At 41.8% G+C, this 23,001-nt stretch overlaps 2 protein-coding genes across 3 annotated transcripts; one reads left to right on the top strand and one right to left on the bottom strand.

The window, feature by feature from the left end:
• Positions 1 to 207: 207 nt before the first annotated feature.
• On the bottom strand, positions 208 to 10,234 carry FBXW5 (F-box and WD repeat domain containing 5). Of its 2 annotated transcripts, none has more exons than XM_051976934.1 (9): positions 10,123 to 10,234; positions 7,088 to 7,320; positions 6,389 to 6,546; positions 4,984 to 5,158; positions 4,624 to 4,772; positions 3,866 to 4,322; positions 2,522 to 2,669; positions 2,171 to 2,383; positions 208 to 1,696 (listed from the first exon to the last, which is right to left on the bottom strand). In XM_051976934.1, the coding sequence occupies exons 2-9, from the start codon at positions 7,278 to 7,280 to the stop codon at positions 1,450 to 1,452; spliced, it is 1,740 nt and encodes a 579-aa protein (XP_051832894.1). In that variant the 5' UTR covers positions 7,281 to 7,320; positions 10,123 to 10,234; the 3' UTR covers positions 208 to 1,449. The 2 variants fall into 2 exon arrangements, with proteins under 2 accessions (XP_051832894.1, XP_051832895.1); XM_051976935.1 differs by having other exon boundaries at positions 7,088 to 7,304; positions 10,123 to 10,232.
• Positions 10,235 to 10,404: 170 nt separating this feature from the next.
• Positions 10,405 to 22,244, top strand: C8G (complement C8 gamma chain). Its single transcript, XM_051976942.1, has 8 exons — positions 10,405 to 10,495; positions 14,936 to 15,172; positions 15,840 to 15,976; positions 18,269 to 18,339; positions 18,675 to 18,785; positions 19,007 to 19,108; positions 20,596 to 20,634; positions 21,831 to 22,244. The coding sequence occupies exons 2-8, from the start codon at positions 14,954 to 14,956 to the stop codon at positions 21,842 to 21,844; spliced, it is 693 nt and encodes a 230-aa protein (XP_051832902.1). The 5' UTR covers positions 10,405 to 10,495; positions 14,936 to 14,953; the 3' UTR covers positions 21,845 to 22,244.
• Positions 22,245 to 23,001: the final 757 nt, after the last annotated feature.

The raw sequence follows: 23,001 nt of genomic DNA, 5'->3' as shown, positions 1-23,001 counted from the left end.
TTATTCACTTCAACACTGGCTACTATAAGGGATGAAGTCTGTGGCCCTTCTCTACTGCGTGAAACTTCAGGCCATATGGATATCAAACTTGAGATCACGAATTTGTCACAGAACTTCAGCTGCCAATGTTGAGGTGGCAAAACAGCCTTACTTTGGGCAGAGGCCCTATCCCAAGTATACAACACAACACATACACAAAGCAAAACACAAGGGGTATTCAATGTTTATTCAGGGCTGGAGTGAGGTGTACTGGAGAGGCAGACATGCAGTTGATCCTAGGACCCCACAAGGACCTATGCCCAACAGTTTTCACCAAGGTAGATCCAACAACCCTTCCCTGCAGCTTCCCAGATTGGCCCCAGACTAAGTTACAAGCTACTTAGATGCTGGTGTTCAAAATAAGTTATTTAAGAAAAGAATGGGGCAAAGCCTCAGAGTATGGGGAAGGAGCCACCTCCATCCCTGGACCCTGTAGTAACTGTATCATTCTTTAATAGGTTGAATCTGTCAGCAGTGCCAACTGTTTGTAAATCCCCAGATAGGCCAAAGCAACAGAAGAGCTTTAGGTCCAAACTGGGTTCAAGCAAGCTAAGAAGCTCTTTTTTAACCAAAGCAAGTCTCAAGGACCAAATGAACTCATTTGAGCCAGATTTGAGAAACATTTATCTTTAGTGAGTCAATGGGAAAATGTGAAATAAACTGTAGTGTTACAAAAAGAAAAAGTGTAAAGTGAAAACCTCTAAGGAGATGAGTCCTTGATCAGAATGGTTGTCTCTAGCTTCCAGGTGGGTAGTGAGCAACTCCTCTGAGAGGGGGCCCAGGTCTACCTGATAAGCCCATACAACTAAGCTTTCTTAGAAACCTCAAAAATTGGGAATCCTAGCTTTGAAATAGAACACATTGAAACCTAAGCAAAAGGAAGGTTCAAATAACCTATTTTGTAAAATTATTTCTAATCATAAATCCTACTCAGTTGTCCCTGTGCTAGAATTGAAGGAGTGAGGGTAGGGTGAGGAGGGCGGAGGTGAAGCAGTCTGTGTCTGAACTCTTCTTTCTCCTCTAATTCTGCCAACATTGCTATCCCACACAGACTGTGCCCCCCAAATGGTTCGTGTTAATGGCTAGGCCTCATCTTGTGGCAGAAATGCTGCAAGCTCAAGAATGGGAAAGGACTTCAGCTCGGTACCAAGATGCCATCAACAAAAGAGAGTCCCAAACAAGTGGGTGACGGGCACTGTCACTTGGCAGGCTCTCTAGTCAGTTCCTGAAGGAGAGCAAGATGGAAGTCATTGCTTGGTGAGGGACATGGTCCTCTGGGTCAGACCAGCCGCACCAGTCTGACTTCTCTCTGATTTGTTGATGGCCTGGGCACTTAGAACAATCCCCTGCAAACCAAGGTATCTGCTCCTCAGAAGAACTTGTCAGTTCAAGATAGTAAGAAGGGATTCCTCAGCTCTTTTGGCTGCCCAGCCAGGAGAAGAAGAGTGGACGGGGCCGTGGACGAGAGGCTTGGTGGATGCGCACGGTGCGGGGAGACCGCCATACTTTGATGGTATTATCGTCACTGGCACTCAGCAACAGCTCCTGTTCCAGGGGACTAAAGGCCACAGAGTTGACCACATCTTTGTGCCGGAGCTTGGCCAAGCAGATGTTGTAGTGTCGGTCCCAGACGTAGCCGTGTCGGTCTTCGGCACCACTGTAGGGTATATGTGAGACGGGATGAGTCAGAGCTAATCGGAATTCGCCCCCAAACCCTTCATTTTGCCTCTCCACCCCAGGGTAGACACTATAGGCATAATCCTAATCTGAGAGAAAAGCCAAGATCCCTGTAGTAGGAGCCTAAAGTAGCAATGTGCTTGACTGCCCAGGCCCTTCCCCATCATGACTATCCTGCCTCATATTGTCCTACACTGCAAGCTCTGTTCCTTGGCTTCTATTATACTTAATGCTTAGCATCTCTTCTCCCATCCTGCATCCTATTATATGATCTCCTTGTACAAATGAGTAGAAATCACCTAATCCCAGATTTTCCCAAGTAATTTCCCTACCTCAGTTGGGATAGAAGTCTTCCTTCTTCCCTCACCATATTCCCCCAAAAGGAATCTGTCAATTCCACTTGGGATGGGAGCTTAAATGTATGAATTTGGGCTTCCTGGGGGATGGACAGTACCTGGCAACAAAATCCCTGCTGACATCAAGGAAAATGAAGAAGCACTCATCATTGGGAGTATAGGCACGGTGGGCCCTGAGGGCCCTCTTCACCTCCTTCATAGTCTTAAGGTCAAACACGTGTAAGTCAATCTCCTCAGCAATAGGTGGTGGTTGCATGGGGTCTGACACCACTGAGCCACTGGGCCACGAGCGGCTGTTGACATACAGGTACCTGGGTAAGGGGAATGAGGAGTTTAGATATCAAAAAAGGAACCATTGATACCTCCATGAGGGCAACCCCTGCCTGAGTCAATGACCAATTCCTGCCCCTAGGAGCCAACTTGGTTGGTAACTTGCTCCCCAACCGTACCTGTGGTCAGGTGACAGGCCCATCCCAATGATGTGTCCGTGGATATCGATCACATGATCCAATGAGTCAAAGAATTCATCTGAACGCCGCTCCTCTCCCAGCACTGGCCCTGCTGTTGTCATTTGGTGAGGAAGGATCTGCTTAATCCCTGATGGGGAAGAGAAAAGATTTAAGGTGAAGGGGCAAGAAAAGACAGGCTGTTAGTAATTGTGGTCTGGATAAGTCACAAGTCTTTTCTATTTCTACTCTACCCTAAATATTACTTCTGTCCCTACCACCGAAAGCATTATTTAAGATAGCTGGACTATCTAAGACAGAATGACAGATCCCAGGGGTACAAAAGCAATAGGAAAAAGAGTAAAGATAAGTGTCAATGAAGATACCTAACATTGCTCTGGAGCTTTTAACTTTTTTTCCCAAAGGGTTAGGTAACTTAGGTTCTCATTTCTTTAGTATCTCCAGAAAGACATGTATCATCTCTAGTTTATAAGTGTGGAAATTGAGGAAGGATAAGTGATTTAAGTTGTCATTTATCCTTTTTCAGTCATTTCCACACTTCATAACTTGTTTGAGGATTTCTTGGCAAAGATATTGGTGTGGTTTGCCATTTCCTTCTCCAGCTCATCTCAGAAAAGAAACTGAGGCATGAGAAGCTAAGGCAAACGGTAAAATGACTTGCTCAGGTTCACACAGCTATCTGGAGACAGATCTGAATTCAAGAAGGTGAGTCTTCCCAAATGAAGACCTAGTACTCTTATTGATTTCACCCCCTCACTGCCCTTTTAAGTTACTCAAGAGGTAAAGCAAAGAACTAGCACCAGAGTTGAGAAGAGGCCAGAGACACCTTGTAAAATAGTGCTGAGCCAGAGGTATAAAGAAGCTACGTCTATCAGTTTATAGAACCATGAGTATTTGTGTTATATCTCTACCTCCTTCATTCAGCTAGGAATGACTACTTCTGAAGCTTCACTGGGCTCTTTTAAGTCCCACAGGTAGTTATCTACCTGGAAATGGCTACTTAAAAGGCTGCAACACTGCCACCTGGTGGTTCTGAACAGTACTAGCAGGCATAAAACAGAGGTGGGGACCTCCTGGCCTTCTTTCCTAAGTCCACTCTTCAATTCCTCAATCTGACTTCTGCCCCCTCCAATCTGAGAATCCTATTTATGCCCAGTTGTTTTTTTCCTTTTCTTGAGCACCTAGATAACTTCTTTCTCCTCTGGGCCTCCTCTGATCTCATCTCTCTTTTCCCTTCAAGTTAACATGAATGCACTGCCTGTGTGGGATGCTCTCTCTCGTGACTTTCCCTTGGCACCATGAGGTTTTATCAGCTTATCTTGGTACCTATCTGGTGTGGGGAATAGGTGAGACAGCCAGTGGTAAAGATCAAATATTTCTTCTTGTCACTGCTCTCTATGTTGGCCTCTGGAGCTTTGGTCCGTCTCTGGGCCAGAAACTCTGCAACTTTGCTCTCCAGCTCCTGCTCTGACAAGACGGGTCGAGCCCGCCCCTCCATGATATCATCTAGGAAGCGCCGCAACCCCTCCTTGGAGCCCCGCAGGGACTGGGTCTCTGGTGGGGGTTGATCCCAGCCATCTTCTTCTTCATTATCACTGCCCAGGTCAAAAACCCGACAAGGAGAGGTGGTGACAGAAGCTGGCTGGGGTCCCGCATCCAGCAGGAGGTCAGGGTTGTCATAGCGACTGCAGTCTGCCACCATCACAGTGCGGATTGTGCTGGCATTGAGGTTCTGGATTTTGAAGAGCCGCTTCACCACATTAACATTCTCTGACTCGACATCCTGGAGGAAAGGACAAACTAAGAGTAAGAAGCATTCTAACTGCATTATGAAGTCAGTATTGGCTCAAAATTAGGATACCTGCAGAGCCCTGAGAGGAAGATTTATTAGTCTCATAGGAGGGAAGATACCTCTCAAGGCTGAACAGCCCAATTGTGTCTCAGAAAGTCAGGACTATAAGTATATATAATCCCCAACTTCGGATAAGATCTTCCTCTAGACCTGCTGTCATGTAAGAGCCCTACCCATAAAATAATATAAGGGTCTCTATTCCCTCCAAGAATCTCAAGAGTGTCTGCCTGACCTGAAAGGCATTGTTGAGCCAGAGCACAGAGCAGGATGTGACATCTCCAATCCGGTGTAGATTCCCAGAGATCAAGTTGGTTTCATTAAGCCAGCATCCAAACACATCATATGGCTTATTTCGTACTCGTGAGAGGAGAGCAAAGTTGTCTGTTGAGCAGAGAGGAAAGAAGTAAAGGAAAGGGTTGAAGCTGGGGCTGAATGGGAGGGCAGGAATGGTGTCTGTCCCTCTACTTTTGAAAAAGAGAAGGCTCTCTCTGGGGAGCCCCCGGCAAGAAAAGAAAAATAATTCATCTGGCAAAGGGAACTGGGGGCAGTTGTGGGGAAGGTACACAAATGGGGGATGGCTCTATATTCTTACCCAAGCTGATGACAGCAATCTCTCCTGATGAAGAATTGTGGGGCCCCAAGAAGACTCCTGACACAAGGAGCAGTGTGTCATCCTGGTTGAACTGGGAAAACTGGGTGTAACTCCAGTTGTAAGGCCTCATGTTGGAACTATGCAGGAGTGAGATGGCCAGGTCATTGTTCCAGATCTGTGAGAACAAAAAGGAGGACAGAAAGGGGACTCATGCTTCAAAGGGTGAGATGCCCATTAACAACATCATTCACCTTGTCAGACAAATCTTAAAAGCCAATATGACAGGAAGAGTCAAAGCTAAGTACATCCTAAGGCAAGATTCCTATTCTAGCTTGGGTCACTACAATCTGATTTCCATAAATCAGTGTAATTGTTCCACACTCAATACTACCTAATGAAAGCAACCCAAGGACCCTAACTAGTAAGTTCTGATAGCTCAGCTCGGTATACAATGGTTCCCATTTCCTTCAAGTGGAAAAAAAGCCCAGAAAAAACTATCCTGAAAGCTGATGAACTCGCTTCCTCAAGTTGGGTGGAGATTCTGATGTGACTCAAATTGGTAGAGGGGATGGCAAGAGATAAAAGGGGCTTCACATTTTGAACTCCAGCAATTTGAGCAGAGCTATAAGTGGTAACTGAATGAGTTTCTCACCAGGAGATCTTTAAGGAACCCTAAAGCTGGGTTTCTCAAATTTCCCAAAGTAACCTCCTCTTAAGTAAAATCTCTATGTGAATCAAGATCACTAGGGTTAAAAGATGAGTTCAGATTGGGAGGTGATTTCAGACCCAAAGGAATGTAACTAGCTAGGCTTTAGTGTGGCCACAATTTTAACTTCTCACATCTTTTCTCTCAAGTTTAATGCTAGGACTTAAAAGGCTAACTATCCAGAATTATCAGCCAGGCCAAAGTATAAATTGAAATCTTCGTATTCTTTCCATTGTTAATGTTTTGATAATTTTCCTTGTAATTATGTATAAAACTCACTTATGATCTTCCAAAATCTCCATTTGTACCTAGGTTTATGTTTGACTCAAAAAGTTATTTTGACTCAAGAAGCCAGACTTACCTTAAGACATGGGTCTATTTTGGCAAAGGACTTTGGTTAGGGCTTCCTAGAGAGGGTGTGCAGCACCAGGGGATACAAGAGCCACTGACTTTCTCCATCACTAAATCTGCAGCCCCACTCTGCCAATTCTCTTAACACCTTCCTGAAATCAGATGAACTATAGCCCCAGGACAATCTGGCCAGAAGGCAGTAGTAACAACTGACCTTAGCCAGTAGTCATGATTATTTTTGGACACAAAGCAATGTCAACCATGCTAGATCCCTATCCCAGTATTCCCAAGAAGGAGGCACCTTGGTTCAACAGTAGTCCAAGGTACTCTGCAGGCTCTAAGCCTTACCTTTACAGTACAATCCTTGGAACAGGATGCAAACAGGTATCCTGTATGTGAAAAGCTGAGATGGAGGACCTGATCAGTATGTTCTCTCAAGGTCTGTACTTCCACACAAGGGATGGTGTCATAGAGCCTCTGAAACTCCTCATACCAGGAGACAGCAGCTGTACCACACAAAGCCAAAGGATGGTATCATTTTGGGGGCAATAGGGCAAAAAAAGAGGAAGGTACAAATTATTTCTAAAGAGCAAACTTGTTTTTTATAGAATGACCTAATAAAAATAGCCATCGGCTGTGCTCTGGTGACTTACTGGCAAGACCCCAACTCCCCCAAATCTGCATACAAATTACCAAATATAAAGCTCCAAAAATATACTGTATCTCAAGACACTAATATACTGCTCTCTACACAGAAGGCATCTGAGAACCTGTGGGACCTTAGGTGAGTCAATTCCCTTTTCAATTTCTTCTTCTATAAAATTCAGGAGTTAAACTAAATTATCTCTGTCTCTTCCAGCTTTAAATCTATGGTCCTGAGTAATGTTATTCCATTCTGACCAGGGGCCAGTCATCAGTAAGCTATGATATAAGCTTCATATATCTCAAGCCCAGTGTTTAGCTCCAAAGCTTAAAAAAACCCAAAAAAAGCCTTCTTCCCCCAGGGAAGATGGTGCTCAATGTTAACCTTACCATCTATTCACTGACCTGGATGACGGGGGACATCTCGGGCCACTTGGTAGTATCGGTAAAACAGCTCCTTCCACAGGAACTCATCTCGAGACACTGCCTGCCACTGGCGGCACACCAACCCTGCAGCTAGCACATCTTCATGGCTCAGGCTCAAGAAGATCTGGTAAATAATACTGTCTGGAAGGAAGGGGTTGCCCCCATCATCCATCGTGTCATTCTGTCCCCAAGGACTCTGAAATCACATGCACCTGAGTCAGACAAAATAAGAATGGGGGGGACAAGACAATGGCATAATAAAAACCAACAAGAACAAAACTGACATTTATATATCTCATTTGATCTTCACAACAATTTGAGCTAAGTACTATAGATATCATACCTATTTTGTAAACCAGTCAAACTTTTATTAAGCACAGACTATGTGTTAGGCACTGGGCTAAGCACTGGGGATACAAGGCTGGCAAAAGAGAGTTCCTGCCCTCAAAAGAGATAATCCAATGATGAAGAAAATTTAAGGCCAAGAAGACTTGACTATAGTCACAGAATTAACAAGATTGAGAAATATTTTTTATTTAAGACTTCCTGATCCTAAATCTAGTCTGGTTGCCTGACCTAGTGAGAACTAAAGAGCTAAGGAGAAATGAATAAGCAAAGCAACACCAGGAACAGAGTGTCTGGGGTTCTGGGACTCAAGTGGTCACCCTGTTTCTCATACTAATCAAATGAATGTTCATTAAATGCTTGCTACCTGCTAGAAACTAAGTTAGGTATTGAAGATACAAAGAAAAAAAGTTAAACAATTCCTACCTTCAAGAAGTTTGATCTAAGCAGGAGACAAGGATAATACTACTATATTTAAGCTACCAAAGATTAAAACCAGGGAACCACACAGACTCTTGGGACATTTTTCTGTGTATTTAAAAAATAGGTAATTTTGGGGGGAATAGAGGAGATATGTACGTGTGTGTGAGGGGGATGAATATTAATCTAAGTTGGCACTTTTAAGAAAACTGGGAATTCTAAACACCAACTATGCTAAGGCCCTGAAAACTATAGATTTCTTTGTAATTATACCAATAAATGTGCACTAAATCTTAAGAAAACTGGGAATTCTAAACACCAACTATGCTAAGGCCTTGGAAACTATAGATTTCTTTGTAATTATACCAATAAATGTGCACTGGATATTTGCTGAATGCTAAAATCTGAATAACTACAAGATGATCACCATCAGCTCCGTAATTTTTACCCATGAGTGAACAGGGGACTCTTCTACAATTTTCCAAGGATATACCAATAATCTAGGGATAAGGAAAAGACCACTTCAGGCCTGCATTATTCCTGCCTTCTTCCAGGCTAACAATCTCTGCATCATTGGCTTTCTGTGGACTTGACCTTGAAATTACTGAGGAGCTGGGTCTTAGACAAGGTTTTTTTGAGTACCAAACAAAGGGTGCCAGGCCAAAGTAAGGCCCTGGACTTACCCACTTCCTTTTGAGAATTACTACAGCCTGGGACCCCTTCATTCAGAATTGCCTCCTCATGACCTTTCCTCAAGGGGAAAAGCAAGCCACCTCCACCACTTGGGCTCCAGGGACAAAACTTTTAAGAACACTGGAAAAGTGAGGCAGGAGAGGAACTAGCCTATCTTGTCCAAGGAAGGCCAAAGGGAGCTGATGCTTGATTTCTGAAACCTAGGTCAAAGTCAAGACTTTAATCTGTGTGAAGAATCTTCCAGGCAACAGACCAAAATGTGATTATTTCCCTGGTTAGGAAACTAGAACTATTTGCAACAATGGATGAAAGAACAATGGAAAATTGGAAATCAAGGTGTAAGCAAAATAAGGAGCCTGCATACTGACCAGGGATTGAGACACACGCTTACCGTACAGAATATGAGGCTCAGCTAATTTCTAGATTATATAAATGAAACAGGTTATTGGCAGGATTTTGTTAACTTGAAGAGTTTTAATCCAAATTCCTGGAAATTAAGGGTCTCTAGTCTGAGGGATTCCTTATACCTTGTTATCACAGGGATCCAAAACAATCCCTTCCTAAAGGTGAGGTACAATTTAATAATGGTTATAACGATACTTGCGGGGTCGCACAGTAACTTTTTGCAAGGGCAGGTGGGGGACTTTTGGGAGTGAGGTGAGCCTCAATAGGAGGGCTGGGAGCAGGAGATGGGGGCTGTAGGAAGCCTTGTCTGAGTGGCTGGAGTGGGAGAGAAGCCCATGGGCAGGGAAGCAGAGAACAGAAAGGCTGGGAAGGAAGCAAGGTTTGAGAAGGCACTGCCAGGGAAGGATGGGGGCCTGCAGGGAATTCTCTTAGGGGGAAGGTGTTTTCAGGAAAGGGATCCCTTAAGAGAGATGTTGTTCAGGGCGAGGAGCGCTGTGGGATCAGGCTCGGGCCCCCAGGGGATCACTTTTGGGGGGAGAAATCTCTTAAGGGTCTATGCGGGGCATTCTGTGGAGGAGGGTTCCCTGGAGCAGTCATTCCTGAGGAGGAGTCCTTATTGGGGGTGCTTTGAGAGTGAAGTGTCAAGGAAGCAGATTGGAGAGGGGAGTCCTTTGAAGGTGAGGAGTCTGTTAGGAAGGTGGGCCCCGGGAGGGGGAGGGGGAGGTGTCAGTTGGGAAGGTGGGGGGGGTCTCCCTAGGGAGGGGCTCTTTGAGGATGAAGTCTGTTGGGGAAGGTTCCCTAAAGGGGTCCCTACTGGAAGCTCCATTAGTAGTGAAGTATCTGTTGGGAAGAGGTCCCCGTTGGGGGTCCTTTGGGAGAGTGGGGGGCCTTGAGGAGGACTGGGTTCTTTGTGGTAAGGCATTCAGGGAGGTGGCAGAGTCCCTGCTGGGGGACAGGGAGGTCCCTGCGAGGGAGAGATGTGTCAGGAACTGGGCTGGGGGTGGGGGGGTGTCCCCGCAGGGGGACGTCTCTTGGGTGGGAATCCTGCGGGGAGGAGGCCTGCCTCGGCGGGGCGCTGTCGGGGCGCGCTCACAGTGGGAGAGAGGCCCCCGCTGGCGGGGCGAGGCCGCAGGACGCGCTCCCCCACTCACCCCACGGGAGCCGCCACACGGAGCCGGAACCGAAGCCGGAGCCGGGTCGAGGAGGGGGGCGGGGCTCAAGGGGAGAGGCGAGAGAAGCCCCGGGCCGGGCCGCTCTGCCCCCGGCCCCCACTTCCGCTCGCGCTCCGAGTCGCCGCAGCCGTCGCTCTCTCCGCGTCTCTATGATGTGGGTCCTCCCCAGGCTGGATGCCTCGAACCCAGAAGCATCGATGGTGGCTCCTCCCAGTCGCCTCACCCCGCCTTCTCCCCCTCCCAGGCTCTAGCAGTTCTGGTTCTCGTGCTCGGCTCCCTGCTCTTCTGCGCCTGCACAAGACGGAACATTTTCCCCAACCATGATTGCCATCGGCCACCAGGAGGCAGCAAGGTTACGTTCCCGAGCCGTGGGCGGCCTGACTCTTAGCAATAACGACCTTCAAAACCAATTAGTACAATCCATGCTTTGTACTGGTCAAAAAATTGAAACCGAAAGATTGGGTGATCTGCCCAAGGTCACAGAGCTAATAACGATAACAGCTGTAGGTCTTACAAACTGAGCTTTAAGGTTTGCAATAGTACCACCCACTCAGAGATACAGTGCACTCTCATTTTCTCCTAATCACAATTCTAGGAAGCAGGTGCTATTGTTATCCCCATTTTACAGATGGGGAAGTCTAAGAAAAACAGAGGCTAAGTGAATTCCTCAGCCTCACGGGGTTAGTAAGTCTGAAGTTGGATTTGAACTCAGGTCCAGTGCTCCGTCTACTATGCCTTCTAGCTGCCCGGTAAGGTCAGAGGCAGGACCAAGGTGTATCTTTCCTGTTTCAAGGTCATGTCTTTATCCATGATGTCTGCTAGGCAGGCTCCCACCCAAAAATAAAGTAAGGAGGGGCAGCTAGGGGGCGCAGTGGGTAGAACCTCAGCCCTAAAGTCAGGAGGACCCGAGTTCAAATCTGATCTCAGACACTTAACACTAACTGGCTGGGTGACCCTGGGCAAGTCACTTGCCCAAAGCAAAAAAAAATAATAATAATAAAATAAAGGGAAACAGAATTTGAACCAAGGCTCTCTGATTTCAAACCCCCAGCTCTTTCCCACCATGTCTCTGTGTCTCATCCAATGACTACATTAGAAGGCTTCCAGCAAAGGCTTCTACAGAAACTGGAGTTGGAGCCGCAAAGGACTGAGGAATTATCCAATTCAACTCCTCATTTTATAGATGAGCAAACAGAGGCCCAGACAAGTGATGGGACCTGATCCCACAAATCTAAATTCAGTGTTCCTTGCACCATTTCATGTTTTTTCTCTGACCTGGAAGTCTCTGTTCATTCATTCATTCTTTCTGTTCAGACTGTTACTTCTGCTTGAAATGTTCCACACATACCCCTTTCAGCCTTTGCTTGTTGAATTCCTACCCATCTCTTTAGAAAACATTTCTTCAGACAAACTATATTAAGCATACATACATGGTCAATTGTTTAGCAATTCAAAAAAGGACACGTATTGTGTGTATGAAATTGAAGAGTTTGGTGATGGAATTACTTTTCCATTTTTTAAAAATATACATTTCTTTATGAATCCTATTGGGAGAGAAAAATCAGAACAAGAGGGAAAATGAGGGGAAAAAAGTAGAATAAAAAGAAAGAAAAAAGTGAACATGTGTGGATTTACATTCAGTCTCCAAGAATTACTTTTCAAAATATTTGAATGATAGAAAATTGTATTGAATCAAAGAATAGGTGGTGCAGCCTGTTCGTGCTGCAGGTTGGTTTTTTAAAGTTTTAAAGTACAGAAATATGTCTTTGAAAATGGAAGTAACATTTATTTAGTTAACTAGTGAATATGATACATTTTGTTTATGCATATATATAGTATAATTTTAATGAACTTGATAATATTTTAAATTATAGGATACAGCATATTAATAGCTAAATATTATACTAAATCACAAAGAAATTCTGATTGTTAGGATCACTGAACTATTAATTTAGATTATTGATAGCTGCTTGAGATATATAGGTATAACATAGACAAGGAAGTTAATCTTAAAGTTTAAACCCTTATTTTTTTATTTATAATGGACTACTCTGTACAATTTTTAAAAATTTCTGCCCATTCTTAGAAGTCTAACACAAATGTTCCTTTAAGCATGAAACCCTCCCTGGTCAGAAATGATCTTCCTCTCACCTTAGACATCCACGTAACATTTTGTCTCCTCTTTTATGAATTAATCATAAAACATTTTATATTATAGTTATTTTGTTTATATGTATTCTCCAAATAAACTAAATCCATGATTTTTCTTTCTTTTAAAAAAATTAGTATTTTTCAAACTCAATTTGGAACTCAAAATTTTATTCCTTTTTCCCTTCCCCACTCCTTAAAATGACAAGCAATTTGGTAAAGGTTAAATTTGTGCAATTAAACACATTTCCAAATGAGTCATGTTGTGAAAAAAACATGAAAAAAATTAAAAAGTGAAAATAGTATGCTTTCATGTACATTCAAATTCTATCATTTCTTTCTTTGGATGTGGATAGCATTTTCCATCATTAGTTCTTTGAAATTGTTTTGGATCATTGTATTGTTGAGAATGGATAAGTCATTACAGGATTGTGATTATAACATTCTCCTGATTCTTCTCATTTCACTATACATTAGTTCATATAAATCTTTCCAGGTTTTTCTGAAATCATTCTACTCTTCATTTCTTACAGCACAATAGTATCCCATCACAATCATATACCACAATTTGTTCAATCATTCCCTAATTGATGGGCACCCCTTCAATTTTCAATTCCAGAACTTGTAAATTTTCTTTCTCCTTCAGTGCTGAGCACAGGACTTGGTGGTTAATAAATCTTTGTCAAATGGATGAATTCAGCCACTAATATAAGCAGCTTCAGTCAAAGTCCTCCTCTGATACCTTGTTGAGAGATTATAAATTCCCTGAAGATAATATCTTTCATATATACTTTAGCTTCTCTGTTGCTTGCTCATATCAGACCTTGAATGAATATTTAATGAATTGAACTGAATCCTGTCACGGAGATAACTTTAAGTTCTTAAAGGCTGTTCCATTAGGGAACAAATAGACTTAAGTGAGCTGGAAAGGATTCTAGAATTGGGCTGGTCAAGAACTAGGCATGAGATTGTCTTGCAAGGCAAATTCAGAGATGTTCATCACCAGAAGTTTGGCCACTAGAGAAATATTTTTTTTTAAATAACTTTTTTTTTTTTTTAACTTTTGAAAGACTGTCTGCTAAGACATAAAAGTCTGGCAATCTTCTGCTTTATTATTCTGAATGTTACTCTCCTCATTTATAAAATAGTCACAATGATATTTTTACTTTCAACTTAAGCAGTAGGGTGATGTAGTAGTGGATAGAAAGCTAACATTGGAGATGGAAGCTCTGTCCTCCCTCTTTCACGCATTGGCTTGGAGAAGTCAGCTCATCTCTCACTGTTCCAGGATCTAGACAACTCCAGACTAATCTGCTTTGTTGGAGGGAATTTCCTTACTTGGGAATTCTCTTTCCCTCCCCCACCCCACCCCCTTTTTATAAAAATCATTATAGCTTTTTATTTACAAAACATTTGTATGGGTAATTTTTCAACATTGACCCTTGCCAAATCTTCTGTTCCAACTTTTCCCCTCCTTCCCTCCAACTCCTCCCCTAGATGGCAGGTAATCCAATACATGTTAAATATGTTAAAGTATATATTGAATACAATATATGTATACATATTTATATGGTCACCTTGCTGCACAAGAAAAATCGGATCTAGAAAAAGAGAAAAAAAAACCTGAGAAGGAAAACAAAAATGCAAGCAAACAATAACAGAAAAGAGTGGAAATCCTATGTTGTGGTCCACACTCATTCCCATAATTCTCTTTCTGGGTGTAAATGGCTCTCCTCATCACTGAACAATTGGAATAGGTTTGAATCATCTCATTGTTGAAGAGAGCCAAGTCCATCAGAGTTGATCATCATATAATTTTCTTGTTGCCATGTATAATGATCTCCTTGTTCTGCTCATTTCCCTCATTTTGTTTATGCATTTGTCTGACTGTCCAGTGCTATCTCTCATTCTCACCAACTAATCTTTTCTGGACATGCATTCCTTACCTACATGCTATACTTTTTTACTGCTCCTCAAATATCAGTCTCCTTACAATGACCATATGTATTTCCATTTCTTTTTGGATGTGTTATAATTTTAATGTTATTGTCCTTTGTCTCTAACACTGCAACTATCGTCAAGATGCTGAGTATCTGATATGCATTGGCAGAGCAAGTTTTTATACTGGAAATTCTCTATACTTGTATAATTAGTGATGCAAACCTTTTCTCTACCCTGCTACAAATTTATGTGTATGTGCATATATGTAATCTTGCTAAAATAAATATAATTTACTAACTATAGTACTTAATGACTTAAGAGAAACAAGTTATTGATCCTCAAATGAAATAGATCCTATTATTATCCTCATTTTACAGTTGAGTAAACTGAAATGAAAGGTTAAGTAACTTGCCCAGAATCACAGTTAGTAAGTATCTAAGACTGAATTTGAACTCAAGTTTTCCTGAAGTCCTCCAGATCCCACGCTCAAATCACCTAGCTGAACTAAAGGAAATGATCTTTCATTTCTACAGTCCTGTTTTAATCAATCAACAAGTAAACATTCATTTTTTTTTTTTTACAATATTGTGCATTTCTCATGATGGCAGGGTTCAAACCAGGGACTCCCCAAAGGCAAGGGATCTAAAAATGGAGGTTCCCCCCTTGGTGAATTATCTCTCCCTCCTCCCCTTGACCTATTTAGGCCCTGCTATGCAGACAGATGGACTCTGACTTATTGATCCGCCTTTCCCTGACTCTGAGACCACTCCTCCTACCACTAGTTCTCATTCTCATTCACACCATGCTGCTGTTGAGGTCTGCCCTTCTCCTCCCTCTGCTCCTGGTCCCTGGCACTTCTGCTCAGAGACGGAAGAAGCCCCCACCACCTCTGGTTCTCCTCGACAAAATCCAACCTCAGGCCAACTTTGACCCTGATCAGGTAGGGCAGTGAGGAAAGTGAGGAGACAGAGTTGGGGCCCTCTCCATTTTCATTTTCATGGGGGAGGGGGAGATACAGAGAGAAGCAGAGGTGGGGTTGCCCTAAAAAACTCAAAGACCCCCCCTGCCCCAAGTAGGATCTTCCCAATGACTCCCAGAGCCAAAGCTAAGATGAAGCTTCAGATGCCTCCTTAGAACGAGGGCTCCCCAAGATGACCCTTCAGATGCCTCCTTAGAACGAGGGCTCCCCAAGATGAAGCTTCAGAGGCCTCCTTAGAACAAGGGCTCCCCAAGATGACCCTTCAGATGCCTCCTTAGAACAAGGGCTCCCCAAGATGACCCTTCAGATGCCTCCTTAGAACAAGGGCTCTCCAAGATGAAGCTTCAGAGGCCTCTTTAGAACAAGGGATCCCCCAAAATTGAGCAGAAATACCTTCAGTCTTGTTGTCTACCTGTAAGCTACCCTAAGACTTCTGGATCTTGTCTCATTCTGTCCCATCAACACTGTGCTCTTAACAACTGGAAGAGGTTAGAGGGAAGGTTTTCCTCTGCCTGTTCCACCTGGAGAGTTCCTCATTCCCCTCTGGCCCCCTAGCTACCCTGAGGCTGTTCCCTAACCTAGGAGTCGTGGTCAAGGCTCTCTAGTCCCAGTCCACTTGTCCCCTCAGTTTTCAGGAACATGGCTCCTGGTGGCGGTAGCCTCCAAGTGCAGCCACCTTCTGGAGGCTAGCCACAGGTCAGAGGCTACGCGGATTCAGGCTGCCGTGTCCGGCCCAGCCCTGGCTGTCAGCACGTTCAGGAAACTGTGAGTAACCGCACAGAGATAGCCTGACACAGAGGGATGTGAGTTTAATGGTGTTTCCTACTTATGATATGGGAAGGATGCGGGACTTGCTCCCTGGATCACTAGAAAGAAAAGCCTTCCTCTCTCGGGGTCCCAATTTCCCTTATGTAAAATGATGATATTATAGTATATGGTTTCTGAGGTTGCTTCTGCAGTCTTAATCCTGCAAGTACCTTTTCCTAAGACAATAAAGCATTGTTACAGGCCCTAAGGTTTGCAAGGCAGGAGTCATCACAACAACGCTGGGAAGTTAGTTGGTGATAGTAGTTCCATTTTACAAATGAGGAAACTGAGGCAGTCTGTGAAAAAGTAATTAAGTCATACAACTAGCAAATGTGTTAAGATAAATTTGAACTCAGTTTTTCCTGACTCCAAGTTATTGTGTCTTCACTACCTAGATGCTTTCATGAACACACATCATACATACACACAGAGTCACAGGGTATCCCCCAAAACTTAAAACAACTGAGAGGCAATTATGTCTTATATCTCTGAAGAGTTATGATACTTATATCTCTCTTGGGTCAAGCCTGTCTTAAGCCAAGGTAATGAAGTGGGATCAGGAGGGGTTTATCATTTCTCTTTAGGTAGATTTATTAGCATCCAGATTCAAGATGCACATTGTATTTTGCACATTGCCTCAATTAAAAAAAATTGCACTTAATAGTATTTTATTTTTTCCAATTACACATAGTTTTCAACATTCGTTTGTAAGATTTTGAGCTCCAAATTAATCCCCTCCAATCTTTTTTTTTTTTTTTTTTTTTTTTTGCTGAGGCATTTGTGATGAAGTAATTTGGCCAAGGTCACACAGCCAGGAAATGTTAAGTATCTGAGATCAGATTTGAACTCAGGTCTTCCTGACTTAAGGGTTGGTGCTCTATCCACTGCACCACCTAGCTGCCCCAAGTCTTAATATTTTAAAAACTTTTTTTTCCTGCAGCTAGAAAATCATGAATATAGGGTGTGCTGACAAATTTTTAGCAGCCAATTCTTCATCTATTAAGGATGCAGGACACATTTTTATGTTTAGTCTACATTGTTAACTTTTCTACCATCATTTTCTTAAGTCTAGGCTCTAGAAAATCAACAAGATGACAATTCAAACCCTGATTTGTAGTATTGGTGTTTGCTGATTTCCAACCTGTAATTGCTTATGCTAAAAATTTAAAAATCAACCTTGCTCCTACATACCTAGTGGCATCTAGTAAAAAAAACATTGGTTTTTAAAAATAATAATAATAAATTAATAACATAAAAAGTCTTTTAATAATAATAATAAAATAATAATAAATAAAATAATTGTTCTTGAGTTTTTATGAATCAATGTTAAGTCCAGGCACTTGTGGGCAATAGTTCAGTCTATGATAATGATCTGGCTCTAGTCAAGTTGAGTTCTCCAAAATATTTTAAGCTCTGTGTTTGTATTTTGGAGTTTTTTCATCTTCCAGTCCATGAAAGACACAAAGAACTTTTCATACATAATTGTACCCACTAATTCATGTCTTGCTTAGTATCCAATAGGTTAAAAAAATAACTGTTTTTATTATTATTATTACTCCAATACTTTTATCAATATAGGTTTACCAAAGTGGGTGCTCTTTCCACACTAAACATCACAATGAAAAAATCAAACATCCCAGCAGCCAACCTGAAGGAGCCTCAAAAAACTTTTTGAAACCAGTCCTTATACAAAAAATGCAGTCATTACCTGGTCCAAACTTAACGTTTTTCAAGCTTGATAGGATCTATCAAAAGATTGGCTGGGGAGGCAGGAGGGAAAGGAGGGAAGAAGAAAACTAGTTTTAAAGTTTTTTTTTTTTAATTAATGTTGAAAACTATCTTTACATGTGTTTGGAAGAATAAAATATTATTTTTAAAAAGTTAAATTCCTTTGATATAGCCTTCAAGAATCCAGGATCGCCTCTATACTATGATCATAATAATAGCAAGAACTTTAAGATTTGAAAAGGACTTTACATATTAGCATAATCTTTTCATTTCATCCTATAACAAACATATGAAATAGGTGCTGTTATTACCCCCATTTTACAGATGAGGATACTGAGACTCAGAAAGGTTATCTGCTCAGATAATTCTTATTCTTCCTCTGTATTCCTTTCCAATCTCCCTTGAGATCTTATTCTTCAATGTTCCTTAATATCTAACTTAAGGTATTTTTTGAGTAACCCTTGGATTAGGGTGACAAGTTGCCTTCCTTATCTCTGAAGTCCTAATATATCTGCTCTTTAGGGATGGGATCTGTTGGCAAATCAAACAAAAATATGAGCCTACTGAGCTCCAGGGCAGATACCATCTCCAAGGTAAGAGTGGGCATCAGGGGAAGGGATAGAGAGAGCAACAATGATTAAGAGGCCCAGAATTGAGAAGTCCTAGGTCCTGACTCAATTCTAATGAGTCCTACCTGGAAGGAAGTGATGGGAAGAGAAAGGGATAGTAGTGGGTGTTTGAATTCTGGGAGATGCACCCTAGATATTGAGAAGATGGGAGAGGAAATGGAGATAAACAGGGTTACAGCTAGTAGGTGTCTGAGGTGGAATTTGAATTTAGAAGTTGCTGACTTCAGGTCCTGGGGCAGGTGCTCATCCCCTTTTTTAAGACAGTAGATCCAAGGTGAGAAGACAGTTTCTGTTCCTAGGTAGAAGAAGACGTAGCCGTGGTGTGGAAGTAGTGGTGGGGGAGACAGATTACCGCCAATATGCCATCTTATACTACCAGAGGGACCAGCAATTCTCCATAAAGCTCTATGGTAAGAAGGGGGCTGGAGATGGCCATGGGACAGAGAGCAGCACTGAGGATGGTGGAGAAAGAGAGAGCCAAGAGCTGAGACTCATGTACCTCCCATCTCTGTCCCTAACCTCTGATATCTGTACTGACATAGAAACAGAAAAAAAAATTGAGTTCTGATTAGTCTGCCCAAGTATCTTCCAGAAACTCATTCCCTGAACCACTTCATCTCTTCCCCTGCAGCTAGATCCTTCCCTGTTAGCGATGATGTCTTGAGCAAGTTTGAGCAACGAGTCACTGATGCCACATTAAGTGAAGACTTCATCTTTTATTTCCCCACTTATGGTGAGTTTCCCCACCCATGTTACCTTCCTATTGGCTTAGCTCTTGAAACCAGTTTCTTATACTCTAGGCTTTCTCAGGCCACAGGCTCATAGAACTTCAGATTTGGAAGGGACCTCTCTCTTTTCTTAAATTTTATTTTTTTAGTTATATTTGGAGTTTCAAGTTATCTCTTTCCCTTTCTCCTAATCCTACATTAGAGAAGGCCAACATTTGATATAAATATATATGGAACCATATAATGCATACTTCCATATATCATTTATTTCTCTGGAGGTAAATTGCATTTTCCTTTTTAAATCCTTTGTAGTTGATTTGAGTAATCATATTATTCAAACTATCTTAGTTGCTGACAATTATTCTTCAAACACTTATTACTGTTACTATATATAATATTTTGTAGGTTCTGCTCATTTCACTCTGCACTGTTTCATGCTGTCATTTCTTTTAGTACAGTAGTATTGCATTACAATCATATACTATAACTTGTTTAGTCATTCCCTAACCCACATCCATCCCTTTACTTTCCAATTCTTTGCCACGACTAAGAGAAGTGCTATAAATATTTTATAACATAATAGTTTTCCTTTTTCACCTTGGGAAATAGACTTAATAGTAGTATTGCTGAGCTAAAGATTATATTCCATTTTATAATTCTGGGCGTAATTCCAGATTGCTCTCTAAAATGTTTGGATCAGTTCAGAGTTCCACCAACAGTATATTAGTGTCCAAATTTTTCACATCCCTTCCAACATTTGTCATTTTCCCCTCTAGCCTTTTAGTAAATCTAATAGGTGTAAGATGGTATTTCGGAATTCTTTTAATTTGCATTTCTCTAATCAATAATGATTTAGAATATTTTTTCATGTGATTGTAATTCTTTTGATTTCTTCTTCCCAAAACTGCCTGTTCATATCCTTTGACCATTCATCAACTGGGGATGACTCATACTCTCATAAATTTGACTCAGTTCTCTATAAATTTGAACTATCTGAGAAAATTTCCCCCAAATTTTCTTCTTTCCTTCTAATCTTGGCTACATCAGCTTTATTTGTATAAAACCTTTTTAGTTTAATGCAATCAAAATTATCCATTTTATATCCCACAAAGCTCTCTATTTCTTGTTTATTCACAAATTCTTCTCATCTATAAATCGGATAGGTAATATGGTCCTTGCTCTTCTAACTAGCTTATGACATCTCCCTTTATATCTAGGGGTATCACAACTTCTTTAAAACTCAGTTTCCCGAGCTGTAAAATGAAAGCAATATTATCTTTTAAGGTCCTTTCCAGCTCTTAACTCTGTGAGCCTTTGACTGAGTGGACAACTAGTGATTCTAACCCTGACTTGACTTCTGCCTTTCCCTTTTCCTTTTCCCTCTATTTGGGCAGAAACTAAGACTATAAAGATTTTTAATGGGTACTCCCAGTAACATGGCACCCTTTGTGCCTACTCAGATGGCCTGATCCTTTGACCTCTACACCCACAGGGTTCTGCGATTCCTCCCATGACTTCCAGATCCTGGATGGTGAGTGCAGCCTTGGGTTGGGATTGGGAATAAGGAATAGGAAACATACAAAAAAGGCATCTAGGACCATCCCCAACCAGGAGAATGGGCATGCATGGTTAGCTTCTCCCTTTATCTGAAACACACAATCCCATGTAATGCCTTATTATATCCATAGGGACTGATAGCCTTTCATTTTCTAGGAGCTCAACAATATCAATATGGTTTAGAAGAAAAAATCTCTAATGTTGGATTTGAGAGACCTTACTCTGAACTCAGATACTAGCTGTGTGACCTTGGATATATATCAGCAAACCTCCTGGAGCCTCAGTTTCCTCAGTGAGCTCCATTGAATGCTTTCTCTTTGTAGATGTCTACTTATTTTTGTTAATTTTGGAAAGTTTTCTTGAACAATTTCCTGAAATCTGGTGTTCATGTTCTTTTGTTTTCCTAAATTTGGAGTTGCTGCTGTGTCTTGACCTACCTTCCAGGGCTGTAACTTGAGGCTATATTTTCCAATTCTTTCAATAATTGAATAATTTTCCAATGTTATTTTTCTACTTTAGGGTGTGTTACCCTATAGTCCTGATTCTTGCTATGAGAAGCCTTCTTTAATTGGGTTTTTGATCCAATTACTTCTTTCAGACCTTTAAAAAAATTTAATTCTAGCCTCAGTTTCCCTGACTTTTTTTTTTTTTACTTTCTCTAAACTGTTGTGATTTTCATAATGGTGTTAATTCATGTCCAAATTAAATGCATCATTTATTCAAATTGAAGCAGTCTTAGAGGACAGTTTACACTGTTCTTTTTCCATCTGTAGTCCTGCTGGTACTTTTACTACTTCACCTCCTCATTATTTTTTCCCCATTGTATCAATGTTCTCCACTTTTCTCCTTTGTTTTATCTGATTTTTATTTTCTTGTGTGATTTTTAAAAAACTATTCATCTCACTGTTTCTCATGTTAGTTTTTTGAGAGGCATATGAGTTGGAAGCCTCTGATATGAACTTTGAGCAGAAAGTCTCCAGTTTCCTCATCTGTAAAATGGGGCAATACTTTCCATCCTTTAATTACAGGATTGAGATGAAGAATGTGCTTGGTGCATACTATAGCACTATATGAATGTAAACTATTAGAGTTACAGGTTTACTGGGTTCTGGGTGGTGGAGGCGTAGGCTACAATTGCCCACAATTCTCAGTCTGTTTTCTGTGTTGCAGAAATGAAAAGCTGAGTTGGAATGGAGAGGCCGGGGCCTGGCACAGTACCCCCTTCAGTGGGAGGGCAGGCGACTTGTCAGCTGCTTCCAGACTGCTGTCTATCATGACTACTGCCCATTCAGAGATCGGGGACTGGTTCCCAAGATTCTGGGACTGGTGCTTTCTCTGGACCTTTGACCCCATTATTTCCCCAATCCTCTAATCCAATGACCCTAATTCCAATGGCCTCTGATTTTACTGACTCCTGACTCAAGCATGGAACTTGATTTCCAGGTGACTCCAATAGGTTCCAGCCTTTGGGGGCAGGTGCCCAATATCTGAAGGCATTTCTCAAGTCCAAAAGTCATCTAAGGACTTAGACAGGAGGGTAAGAAGATGATTTTTTTTCATTAAAATTGTTCCTGTCAAACCTGAGGAATTCTTTTCGATTATCTCATTTCTCTCTGACATAGTCTGTCTTAGAATTCATATCCAACATCTTGTAGACCCTATAACCCTCTTAGGCTATTGTCTTTCTGACTCATCATTTCTAGTCACTGAGAAAGGATGAGCAAAGGCCACAAATACAAGTACACACATACACACATACCCTATTTTGGCAAATATTTTAGCCTTTTGTTTAAAAGAAAAGAAACAAAAAATCTTTGAGTAGTGGGGGTTGATACATCTGCTCACAGATCTCTCTTTCTCTCAGGATTCCTTAGGAAGAATGATCAAGGTCTCCTAGTGGCAACTGTATTTATTCAGCCCAAGAAGAAACAGTTTATTCCTGAGATATCATATGCCTTCTCATAGAGTCCCTGTCCTTGAAGCCTTGAAAAAGGATAAGATGGCAGAAGATCCAGAGCAGGGACTGGCATAGGGTTGAGAAAGCCAAGTTACTCAAGGGAAAGAAATAGCTGTGTACCTTGGTACACAAGGAAGTGGAGAGTCACAGGCTATTCTCTGTCCAGAATGAGACACTAAATGAAGAAGCAGTGTGGTATGGTGGGCAGAGAGTCTTGGGACAGGAATGAGGAGACACAGGTTTCTGAACTGGATTCTCCTCCAGCTGACTATGTGTGAATCACTTCTTCCAGGTCTCAGTTTCCTCATCCATAAAATGAAGGAATTAGACTAGAGAGTTCCTTAATGTCCTTTGAATTCTGTCAGATACTATGACTCTGTAGAT

Source organism: Antechinus flavipes, chromosome 2 (assembly GCF_016432865.1).
Source record: "Antechinus flavipes isolate AdamAnt ecotype Samford, QLD, Australia chromosome 2, AdamAnt_v2, whole genome shotgun sequence".
NCBI classification, from domain to species: Eukaryota; Metazoa; Chordata; class Mammalia; order Dasyuromorphia; family Dasyuridae; genus Antechinus; species Antechinus flavipes.
Note: the sequence above shows the minus strand (reverse complement) of the source record. Positions and strands in the feature narration are given on the sequence as shown.